At 38.9% G+C, this 12925-nt stretch overlaps 1 protein-coding gene across 1 annotated transcript in view; it reads right to left on the bottom strand.

Annotated features, from left to right (window-relative positions):
• Positions 1–12925, bottom strand: part of LOC126212838 (uncharacterized) — a 162830-nt gene that overhangs the window by 12208 nt on the left and 137697 nt on the right. The window contains exon 5 of the mRNA XM_049940255.1: positions 11784–11810. Within this exon, the coding sequence (XP_049796212.1) occupies positions 11784–11810 (27 nt within the window). The remainder of the gene's footprint in view (positions 1–11783; positions 11811–12925) is intronic.

Below are 12925 nucleotides of genomic sequence, written 5' to 3' on the forward strand. Positions count from 1 at the left end.
CAAGGCACACCGAATTTTGAGATGGAACCGCCGAAACGACGTAACAATGACCGACATGTGACTCGCCGACATGATGATTTTGACTATAAGCTGTTCATTAGTACACGTAAATTCAAAACATTTAAGAATTCTGGCAACGACATTCATCCACAAGCATGGCTCCATCAATTCTCTCATTGTTTTCCTCCCAACTGGTCATTAGAGGACAGATTAGAATTTATGTGTGACTACGTGGAGAATGAATCAGCTGTAAGAATGCGATCGGTCATTCACGATTGTCACAGTGAAGGAGAATTTTATCATACCTTCCTCTCAGCGTATTGGTCTCAAGCTACACAAGACCGAGTAAAACATAGCATCATAATGATGAAACGTTTCGAACAATCTGAATTTTCCAGTCTTGTGAAATATTTTGAAGACGTGTTGCATAAGAATCAATATCTTTCAAATCCATACAGCCCTTCAGAACTCATCCGCATTTGCTTAATCAAATTACCTGGACATATACGACATATTATTTTGGCAGGACGTTGCAAAGACGACATTGAAGCTTTTCAGGGGCTCTTACAAGAACTGGAAATTGACACTGACAATCGCGGAACGCGAAAACAGGAAAACAGTCACTACAGGTCACATCCGTCACAATTCCGTGACGACAGAAACAATAACTGGACACGACAAGTCTATTCTTACAACGCAAATCATGACCAAAACAGACACCAGCCATATGACAACCACCGGCAGAGTAATAATAGTTACAGAGAAAGATCGCATTTCAGTAGTAATGAATATGACAGAGATTACCGTAGAAACAGACAATATGGGAACAAAAACAATTATTATCAAGGGAGACAGAATAACTTTAGACGAAACGGTCCGGCGCGCAGTTCAGGGAGAAATTCTCCACCACGTGACCGACAAGAAAGAATCTATGGAATCTACCCACATGACGACAGACGATATAATCGTAACAACAGACCAGAATTTAATCAGAACTGGTGGGTTTCAAACAGGGCAGAGCCCTCTCGACAAGGTGAACTTGTAGATGTTAGACCTCCAAATTCCAGTAACGATGCGCGGCAACTAAGAGACAGACAATGACTCGCACCGCAAGCAGACACGTACGCCGTCTGGCTCCGAGAAAAATTACATAGACGCTAACATTGAGAAAAATTTTAGCATTCTTTACCGATGTACCATATACCACATGATAATTCCACTGAAGCTGAAACTCTGCGTACTAGGAAGAGTAAAGGTTTACACTACATATCACATGTAAAACCGTTTATTGAAAGATAATCTGCTTTTTAACTTTGTCTTTGCCATAAATCCTTTCACTTCACATTTCTTGTATGCATTGTCAGACTTAGAAACTGTTACCATGCAACAATGTTTGAAGTTAAATATCCAATCAAGAACCAAGAGAACTTATTTAAACAGAAATTACGAATGCATTGTTATAGTGAACAGATGTCACAGTGTTATTGTGTGTGTACATTCTTGCTTGTTAGTTGCACGATTATGTAACGACTATAAGGCTTACACACTTAGAACATATACTGGTACTGCTAATGAGATTTTAATGCAACATTTTGGTTTACTTGAAAATACATTCTGGATTTAAAGTAATTTCTGTGAGATACCAGACGACACAGTGGTTAGTTTACGTGACAGCTACACGATTTTATCACGACGCTACTAATGAGTGACAATTTACAATTTTGCTTTTGCAGTGTTTCTGTTTTATATCTGCACAGTTTTCTGTTTTATTGTGGAAAGTAAAACATGTTTTAGTAGTAACTTTTGTGGTATAGCTACAATGAGACAGCCTTTTGCGTAGCACAACAATACATTACAGTACAGTACTTTCTTCATCACAACAATAAGCGTAATAACTACGTTATTTATACGCAAAGCATTTCACTTTTGTTTATCATGAGGTAAGTACATTGACTTCTGCAGAACTTAGCTTTCGGAGGACGATAACCACGAGACTTCCACAGAGATTATCTTACAACATGACGCACAGTTTAGCGCTACAGTACACGTATTTGAGTGATTAATTTCGCACTTAAAACATTTATTTTTTTAGATATTTGAAGTACAATGATACGAGGGTTTTCCGTGATACATTTCATTCCATTGCTGTAATCTGTAACACCTGAGGGTATAATTACATTAATCCTCAGGGGGGTACACGCTTACTTTGTGTACCATGTGTGTGGCAAGCACAAGGAGCCCTAGCTAATATAGTATTTGCTTATACAACTTTACACATCGGTACCATATTTCTCTAACACAAAAATTACACAGCTATATGATCATTTAACTGAGAGAGACAAACATTTTTTTTACTACGTCAGTGACAGATGTTCACGTAATTACACAGTTGGATAACTTCACACTTACGAAATTGTATTTTGTCTGTACTTTGTGAACTCTTCATATTTTTTCAGAACCATTGTGATACTATGAGAGCTTTGAATGATGTATTTGGTATGAGATCATGATTTTTAAGGTACGTTTGAGGTAGATGACACTATTGAAATGAGCAAAGAATATTTTTTAGGGTTTGAAATTATTGCAGAAAGCTACGGTGTTTTTGAGATTTGACTGAGGTGTTTTGATGTTATTTTTACGACGACAATGTGTATTATGGTGCCGAGATGTTTATGATCAATAAGCTGATGCTATATGAGGAATTTGATTATGCTACGTATCTGTTATGATGAAATATTTAAGAAGCGTCGATGAATATTTATATGTGTAATAAGATAAGGAGTAATGAATAGTGGTTAGGGACTCTGACTTGTGAAAAAGGATGTTGGAAACCAAGAATCGTACTTTAAGAGTTATGAAATGTGTGTAAATGCGTGAATGTATCACAATGCCGGCGAAAATTTTTTGGACACTGTTATATTCATAAGATTTTGTATCTACACATTTGCAACGCAAATTCTCGACCTGTGAAATATTTTATATGAGACTGTCACTGTAGCGGAAACTGCTGTCGTAAATATTTCCGTAAGAAAGTTAAGTGACCACCTGCACGTAATGCGTCGTGGGCACCCAGCTGTGTCAGACGCCTGGAGAAAAAGCCATTAGTGTGTGCCTTTTCAGAGGCACAGGTAGAAAAAAAAAGGGAGGCCATTATCCTCGCTATTGACATTCCTTTGTAGAAAGCATCGCAAATACGACACGCTCAAACTTGAAAACATATGATTATTCTGTGGAGCTCTTAATTTATAATATTTACTAAAATGCCTAATGAAACGATGAGAAACATTTCACGGCTATTGTCTCGCTAGTTGAGAGAAATGCCATATGGCTTGCTTTATGTATTTATTTACTCATTTTATTTAATATCTAGTTTCTAGCTGCACTGCAGCATTGGTTAAAATAAAATTTAATAGATGTACTAATATAAATATTTTATGCCTACAGATCCAGTAAATAATTTTATGATCTATTCAAAAAAACGAAGGAGCATAAAAAGACATTTCCGTTCACAGGAATTGCATACGGAATTTTCTTTTCAACTACTTGGTAATTTTTTCGGTAGAATAAGTTCTTGTGGTGCACCACTTTAATTACATAGACATTAAGATGTGAATATGCATTTCCCTTGTCTGCATTGTTGTCTTTAGTGTAATATTTTTTTCTGCTTGAGCTATGTCATGTTTAGATATAAGATTTCATTTGCTGCTGCTGTTTGCCAGGCATAGTGTTACTGAATTTGACTTTGTGTTACTCTGCTAAGCCAGTTTACTACTGATTTATTTTTCTTGTTTGCTGCTCATTGCCTTATACTAGTTGTAATATTGTTGCTTACTTTGCCAATTTGAATTTTTTGTCATTGCTGTTTGTGTTAATTGTTTTGTGCTGCTGCATTGCCTCGTCCCTTAGTTTAGCATATGAGCTCAGTAGATTTAAGTTAGCTTAAGATGGGGTAGGCTATATGAGAGAACGAGTTGTGATGAATTGGAAGAAATGCATTGAGAAGCTGTAAGAAAATGGTTTGGCCAAAAAAGTATTTTGAAAGGGGATATGAACCAAAAAAGTAGGGTTTAGGGACAACAGGTTTAGGTAGGATTTTCTTGGAAATAAATAATGAGGTAAGAAATATGTGAACATATAAATACAGAAAGCATGCTTGGATAGGATTTTTTTTTGGTGGAAACAAATGTTGAAATAAGACGAAAGATCTATGGAATGAAGTTTTTAGGTTGGACTGCAGTACCAAATGTTACACTGAAAACAAACCCTGCCCTTTCCCTTTCTGTTATTCCGCTATGTGTTTGTGTACTCTTGTATATTTGTGTTCTTCATGTCTTTATGTGTTTATCTGATGAGAGTTACATTGTAGAATTTTTCTGATAATATGTTATTTACTTTGAAAAGATATTTATACATTATTTATTCTGTTTTGTTGCTCATATGTGAAGGTGATGTTTCAAAAGTTATTCTGATCTTTTATGTATGTACTTATGTCATAATTCCTGTAACACTGATGTATATGTCTATTTCTATTCTTTTGTAAAGCCTGTATTACTACAAATGTTATCTGTATTATAATGTTTTTAATAATGTATTTTGTACCTTTGTTATTGTATTCTTATGTTATAAAATTGTAATTGACACCAGTTCATCAAATTAAGTAACTTGTAAGTTACATTTCACTGCACACGTTTCTGTTGGTCATAGTATATGGACAATATGTGAGAAGTAGGGACTGTTAGTGTTTGCACGTGTGTTAATAATTCAGCAAGGGACTGAATAACAGCATTGCTGGTTCTAAGGACAATTTCAAAAACTTTGTGAGTGCACAAGTGGTGGTTTATGGACTTGCTATATTATCCACAAGACTCTTCAATGGTCATTGTGCACCTGCACAGTCACAACAGATGGCTGCTGGCCATTTCTGCAAGGACTACAGTGGGTCTACACCTTTGCTGACTCACCAGTACCATTATTTCTACAAGGACTGCAGTGGGTCTGCACCTCTGGTGGCCCACCAATACCGTAATCTCTACCTGGACTACAGTGGGTCTGCTCTGTGATGACCTACCCACCAATACTCTTCAAAATTTCGACTGACTCTGCTGTGGGTTTGCTCTGTTGTGGACCAATACCTGTCTGCATGTCAAGAGTCAGCACTGTCTTTCCGTTGGAAGGACAACACTACTTCTTCAAGATTGCATGGAAATCCACTACTTCCGTGTGCATTTTCTTTTACTGCTCAGACTTTGAGAAAAACACTGCAATGTTACTGTGATGAATGATCAGGACTGTCTTTATGGACTGTGAGAAAATTTTAGCTTTTGACCAACATTGTATCAATAAGTGGGTGCATTTGATATCTTTGTTATTGTAATTATGAAAAATTTTATCAAATCATTATTGGTCACTGCCCAAAACAATTTGTAACATTTTTTGTGGGAAGCATGGGCGCTATGTAAGTAGGCTGTTTATGTTTTCTTATTGGCAACGTTACGTAGCGCTCTGTACGAAAATCACTGGCTGTGCTGTGTGCAGTCGGTGGCTAGTTTGCATTGTTGTCTGCCATTGTAGTGTTGGGCAGCTGGATGTTAACAGTACATAGCATTGCGCAGTTGGAGGTGAGCCGCCAGCAGTGGTGGATGTGGGGAGAGAGATGGCGGAGTTTTGAAATTTGTAATACTGGACATCATGAGCTGCTATGTATATTATGATTTTTCAACACTATTAAGGTAAATACATTGTTTGTTCTCTATCAAAATGTTTCATTTGCTAACTATGCCTATCAGTAGTTAGTGCCTTCCGTAGTTTGAATCTTTTATTTAGCTGGCAGTAGTGGCGCTCGCTGTACTGCAGTAGTTCGAGTAACGAAGATTTTTGTGAAGTAAGTGATTTGTGAAAGGTATAGGTTAATGTTAGTCAGAGCCACTCTTTTGTAGGGATTATTGAAAGTCAGATTGCGTGGCGCTAAAAATATTGTGTGTCAGTTTAAGCCCAGTCACGTATATAAATTTTCAAAAGGGGACGTTTCAAGGTTAGTTGGGTTTAAGTAGTTCTAAGTTCTAAGGGACTGATGACCTCAGAAGTTCAGTCCCATAGTGCTCAGAGCCATTTGAACCATTTGAAGAAGTATTTAAACTGATATTCGAATGAAAGAAGTAGGAAAATACTCCGGAAAAGTCAGGAATAAAGCAATATGTACTTAGGAACTAAGCACAGGGATACCATGTCAAGAAAGCTGCACAAAAATTGTGAATAAATCGAAAAAGAAATGACCGTCGGAAAAGATAAATTCAGCATACAGAAAAACCAAAACCACATCCGTTGTATTAAATGGAGGAGTGTCAACATTAATAGTGGAGAAAGAGTTACGATGTTAAACGCAGAGGAGAGAGAGGATAGGTGGAAAGACGGTGTTTAATGGCTTTAGGAGGGAAAAGAGCTGTCAGTGACGAGCTGGAAGAAGAAACAGGTCAATAGGGGGTTCATTATTACTGTCAGAGTCTGACACAGTTATGAAGGACTTGCGCTTGAATAAGGTAAAAGACATAGATACTCAAGTTTTGCAATTCCTAAATGCACTGGGATTAAACGCAACAAAACGACTATTCATGTTGTGGTGGAGACTTTCGAAAATATCATCGTTATAATTCCAAAGGTAGTAAAGGGAAATAAATGCGAGACTTATTGCACAATCAGTACAGTAGCTCAAGAATGCAAGTTTCAGAAACAAATAGCATAGGATGCAAAAATAGTTGTGGACGTGACCGATGGTTTTGCTTTAGAAAAGGTAAAGGCAGTTCTGAAGAAGCAACACTTAAGAAAAGGCTCTTTTATGGGATTTTCAGACCTAGGAGAAACGTTAGGGAATGTCGAATGGTGAAGGATTATCGAAATTCTGAGAAAATAACAGTGAGTATTACGGAAAGACGTGAAATATACATATGTATTAGTATCATAAAGTAACAATTAGTACTGAAGACAAATGACGAAGTGCTCGTATTAAGAAAGGTATAAGACAGAGATGAACTCTTTCATTCTTACTGTTCAATGTGACCGCGCGGAGTGGCCGCGTGGTTTGAGGCGCTATGTCACGGATTGCGTGGCTCCTCCCGCCAGAGATTCGAGTCCTCCCTCGGACATGGGTGTGTATGTTGTTTTTAGCATAAGTTAGTTTAAGTAATGTGTAAGTCTAGGGACCCCAGACCTCAGCATTTTGGTCCCCTGGGAATTCACAAACATTTGAACATTTTGTTCAACGTGTACATCGTAGAAGCAGTGACAGGTTGGTCCAGGAGTGGGGTTAAACCACAGAGTGAAAGATCACCAGGGATAAGATTCGCAGATGACATTGTTCATGTCAGTGAAAGCAAGGAATATTTGCAGAACATACTGAATAGAATGAACAGTCCACAGAGCACAGAAAATGGACTGAGAGTAAATCGAAGAAAGGGGAAAATAGTGAGGTGCGGAAGAAACGTGGTTTGTGAGAAAGTCTATTGTTATCAAAAAAATTTTTCTTGTTTTGAGAAAGATATTTCTGAAAATGTGTGTTTGGACTGCAGCTTTGTGTCAGACGAGGAAATCCCAGAAAGAAGAGAGACAAAGCATTTTGGACGTGGTGCTATAGAAGGATGTCGAAAATTACGAGGACTGATGAGATACGGAATGGGGAGCGGAGAAGATTATATGGAAAACATTTACAAAAAGAAGAGACGTGATGATGGCTCATGTATTAAGAATCAAGGAATAACTATTATGATGCTTGAAGGAATTACAGAGACTGGAATATACGGAAAGAACAACTGAGGACGGAGGGCGCAATTGCTGCTCTGGGGCGAAAAGTTGGCACAGGAGGGGGAACCGCTGCGGCCACTGGAAAACCTGTAGGGACATTGATCAACGAAAAAAAAATGGCGATTTAGAAGATTGTTGGCCTTTTTAACTGGCATTCTTGCTTACTTCTGCCAATATAAAGTGTGTCTGATATTCAAATGACAGGAAAGAGAGCGTTGACTACTGAATATATTTGAATATCCATTGACATTTGCAATCAAAGTTCATCATGAAACCTGTACTGAAGCTGTGTTTCGTTGTCTTCTGCTACAAGACAGTGCTACAGGTTGTCCCATGTTTACATAGAAAAGACGTACAGGAACGTCTTCATGTTCTTACATGTTTCTTCTCCCCACATTACTTTAGGTATCTAGTTAGTAAAATTTTATCGAATACTTTTATGGAAGAAAACTATATCCCTCAAGGAGATGTTTCAACTGTGACGTGGTTTCTGATGGCTATAACTAACAATATCTCAATGGACTGTTCGGGCGCTTTAGTTGCGGAGAGTTTTCCAGTTTTCAATGCATCTTTCACAATTGCAGCAAGTACGCACCAACTGCAGATGACTAGAAAGATGGGCACACAGACCTGGATTCAAGTAATTGTCAGAAAATAAACTGCATGTGTTGCTTAACAGTTCCCGTCATCCTTTCCGTCTTCCAGAACTGAAACTGAGGGACATCTTTTTAAATTTGAAGGCGTCGGTGAGGTATATGGGCATCCATTTTCATCAGGCGTTCAAGTGCCTGCCACATCTGAGGAACTTTTGCTCTCAATCCATCAAAGCCCTTGAAATTTTAAAGCGTGCAGCACACAGAGTTTGGGAAGAAGATCGAGCAGACCTGCCCCAGTTTTAAAGAGAGTTTGTCTGGTCCCAGCTTCATGAGGGATCTCCGATGATCAGACCTTCTAGACCATCATGTTTGGAGGTCCAGTGGGTGGGCATTAGACTGGCAACAGGTGCATTTAGAGCCTCTTCACCGAAGCTTGCCACCCACCACTTCTAATCTGATGGCAGCTGCTTGCCGTAACCCATCTCCATGGCTGAGGTCGCTAATGCAATCCCGTGCAGTGGCGCTTGACCTGGTGGTAAGGCAGTTTTGATTCTGGCGGCGGAAAAAAGTTTTTACTGCCAGTATTTGGGTGGCGAGGGGAGGAGAGGTGGTGGCGTAAAGCTCCTGGTCACCAGGCTCTACGCCAGTGTTCTCGTTTGAATACCAAAGCTGTCTGCAGTGTCTCACGAAGTGGGGGCATGCAACACTGTTGATGGTGGTTTGTCTGCTGGATGGGGATGTTTAGCCTGGTGGCCCCCTTTGTGTCAATCATGAGGAGCAGGCCATGTGCCAGCACTGGCTTTCACCCTCTCCTTTCTCCTGTCATCATCATACAAAACAAACACACACACAACACATACATGGAATATTACAAATATTGTAATGGATCACGTTGTAAATAAAAATAAAACAAAGAAGCTACTCACTGTGCAACAAGCTTACAAAATGTCTTGTAAAATCTAATGGCCAGCATACCATACTGATTGTATCCCACTCATAGAGTGGCTTTTCGATAATCGTCTGTGAGCAGTGGGACCATTTGGGAACCGAACAAGGAGCTGTATTTTAAAAGAGTTTGTGGCGAATACTAAGCCTTACAACACAGGTGCAGTAATTCACCACCATATTATGTTTAGAAGCCATTACTTAATTTGACTGATTTTAAAGATCGTAATTTTTTAGGTATATTTACTAACGTCTTACATGAACACATGAATTTTAAGATTGTTTATTGAAATGTACCTAGACAGAGAGAATCCCTTGGGTGCTCGATGGTTATCTCTGATTGTGTCCTCAGAGTCTGCCTACCAGATGCTTTCACAATCCGTCATGTTGAGCTATAGGATATTTGGAAGGCCCTGTATCGTATGAGATGATCCAAGGGAAACATGTTTCTAAACTGATCCAATACCCTTAGTGCTCTACAGGCTCTTCAAAATAAGCATGTAGGTGAAAAGGTTTCGTAAAATATACGAACTGCGTTTCTCTTGCGGCCACAATGTGGATGGGTGGTGGTGTTCTGCCAGGTACCTGGGCTCGAAACCAGCAGGTAGATATAGAGGTGAAGGAGGCCTGTAGGGAGTGGCAGTTGGAGAAAGCATCATTCCCTTGGAACCTGTGAACTCACCGTTGAGCCAGAAGGTCAGGCGCGATGGGAAGGTGAGTGGCTTGTCACTTGTCACCGTCCTGGACGTTGCTCTTTGTGGGTGGCGTTTTCTCCGTAGAAAGTTCCAGCCATTTCTGGAATTCGTTGAACTGTCCAGATTACACTCTAAGTTCTTAGGTTGAAGGAGTTTCAGAGCGGTGTCTCATCCCTTACCAGTCCAACCTTCCGTCAGATGCTGTTCCTGCTGCTCCATTTAAAATCTTTCATTGTACCTTTCCTCTTTTAGTTGACTGCTTTACAAATCATGATTTCATACATCATAGTGTCTCTTTCTCTCTCTCTCTCTCTCTCTCTCTCTCTCTCTCTCGCTCTCTCTCTCTCTCTTTCTCTCGCTATGTGTGTGTGTGTGTGTGTGTGTGTGTGTGTGTGTGTGTGTGTGTGTGTCTGTCTGTATGTGTGTGAATTCCTATGGGACCAAACTGGTGAGGTCCCTAGACTTACACACTACTTAAACTATGTTAATAACAACACACATGCCCATGGCTGAGGGAGGACTCGAAACTCCAGTGGGAGGGGCTGCATAATTCGGGACATGGCACCTCTAAGTGGGCGGCCCACACAGAGTGGACATAATGTAAAACATATTGTGACTGTGTATTGGAAACTTGGAGTTTCAATAGAGACTAGCAACTGTCACAGAAAAGCCTTACGTAAAATGTTGCCTGCGAATTCCTAACTGCGTCTTATGTAGAAAGTAATATCAATAGCTGGGTTGGATTGTTTGGTGGATGAGACCAGACAGCGAGGTCATCGGTCTCATCGGATTAGGGAAGGAAATCGGCTGTAGCCTTTCAAATAAACCATCCAGGGATTTGCCTGGAGTGATTTAGGGAAATCACGGCAAACCTAAATCAGGAGGGCCGGGCGCGGGATTGAACCATCATCCTCCCGAATGCGAGTCCAGTGTGCCATCCACTGCGCCACCTTGCTGGGTTCACTAGCTGGCAATGCTGGGACACAGTGGGGTGGGGGATTACTCTATCAAGGAATCCAACAACTCTTCCACAGAAGGGAGAAATGTCTCTTTTCATCTCCTTTCAAAGAGAATCAAACTAACATTCAGCCCAACAGTCGCATCTGTGACTATTTTCTAATAAAACACTAGAACAAGCATTAAAGATTTAATTTAATAATTGCCAACTTTTTGCTTCTTTTCAGAGTCTGTGGTAATTCTGTCCATTTTGTAACGAGAATTCTTTAAGAATAGCAATTGTCATGATGTTAACAGTTCTTTTGTATTATTTATTACAGCATAATTCTTGTACAATCATCATGTCCAGCTTACTGGGTGAGTACTGTTCTGGAATGAGACCTCAGGTAGAAGGACAAAACGATGGACCAAGACATTCTGAAGTAATGATTCAGTAGACATACATAAAAATTTTTCAAGTCAGTTGAGCCGGCCGCAGTGACTGAGCGGTTCTAGGCGCTTCAGTCCGGAACCGGCCGCATGATTCGAATCCTGCCTCGGGCATGGATGTGTGTGATAGGTTAGTTAGGTTTAAGTAGTTCTAAGTCCTAGGGGACTCATGACCTCAGATGTTAAGTCCCATAGTGCTCAGAGCCATTTGAACCATTTGATGCCAGTTGATTACATGGCATGCTCATTGAAACTGTATTTTGATATAACATCTCACATAATAAATAATGCTGTAAAAACACTGTTGCACAACTGAGAACATATCCGCAACAATAACAAAAGGTTTGGTTATGTGGACGATACATACCTCCTAAAGGTGGCTTGAATCCCAGAGCTGCAGAAAGAAAAGTAGTGTAAATATATAAAGTCAACAGCGTCTGTTTTTAATAAATATAAATGTACAAAAGTAAATGAGATAAGTGCAGGAGAATAGTATAGTTCTAAGTTTCTTCAGCAATGGCAGTCGCTTGTATACAATAGACACATATCTAAATCATGAAGCAAAAAAGAAAACTTTCTACTGATGGTTTAAAAACTTAATTTCAGACAAATTTCAATTAACGATGTTCTTATTGCGTAATTTTTATCAGTCCTAGGAATCTGCATGGCAACAAATAAAATGAAAACAAAATTATATCAATAAAACACACTCAGCACAGTGCCTATGTGAACAATCAAAACAGCTTTCTATAGCACTCTGGCGTGTTCCTTTGCCTGTTTTGCCAGTCGGAACTAGTTATTCACTTTCAATGCCTTTGAAGTTTATAGGAGATTACAGTGAAATCTGTCTTAGTTTTATTTCTTTTGAGTTCAGCTGTCACAAGGCATATCTTGAATTTCATTCATATAAGATTTTCAGACTCATCCAAACTAACCCTAAATATTGGAAGATATCATTTAAAAAGTCTGCGAGATTTATAAAAATATGTGAGACAAGATGATACCTTAGTTTTCAACGGTCAAACTTAATTTCCTTTTACCCCTCTCTTAAATTAAGTTTCATTTATATAAGTAATAGGCTAAAATTGTAAATTCTGTTCTATTTTCATCTGTTCTGACTGCAGCAACATACACAGAAACAAGTTTATGTTTCATTTATAATAATATTTAGCTGTAAGTCACAAATCATTTTATCTGTGTTTGGGAGGTATAGTTGTCATCTGTCAGTGGCTTAGGAAGCCAAAAGGTTGTTCCTTATTTAACAAATAACATTTTGAAGAACATTAGGAAAATTTTCCCTAGCTACAATTAAAAAAATGAAATTATTCGAAAGCTATTTACTAAAGATATTAACGATTTAATGATGTAAAGATAAATAAGGTACACTTTACACTAACTGCGAATAAAGTAAATTCTTTCATTCAGAATAAGATAGATTCTTGAGTAGAGATGCAATGCGCACTCTGGGACAAAACCTGTCACAGTGTTTGCTGCCCTTATTTGTATATG

This window comes from Schistocerca nitens, chromosome 11 (genome assembly GCF_023898315.1).
Source record: "Schistocerca nitens isolate TAMUIC-IGC-003100 chromosome 11, iqSchNite1.1, whole genome shotgun sequence".
Lineage (NCBI taxonomy): Eukaryota > Metazoa > Arthropoda > Insecta > Orthoptera > Acrididae > Schistocerca > Schistocerca nitens.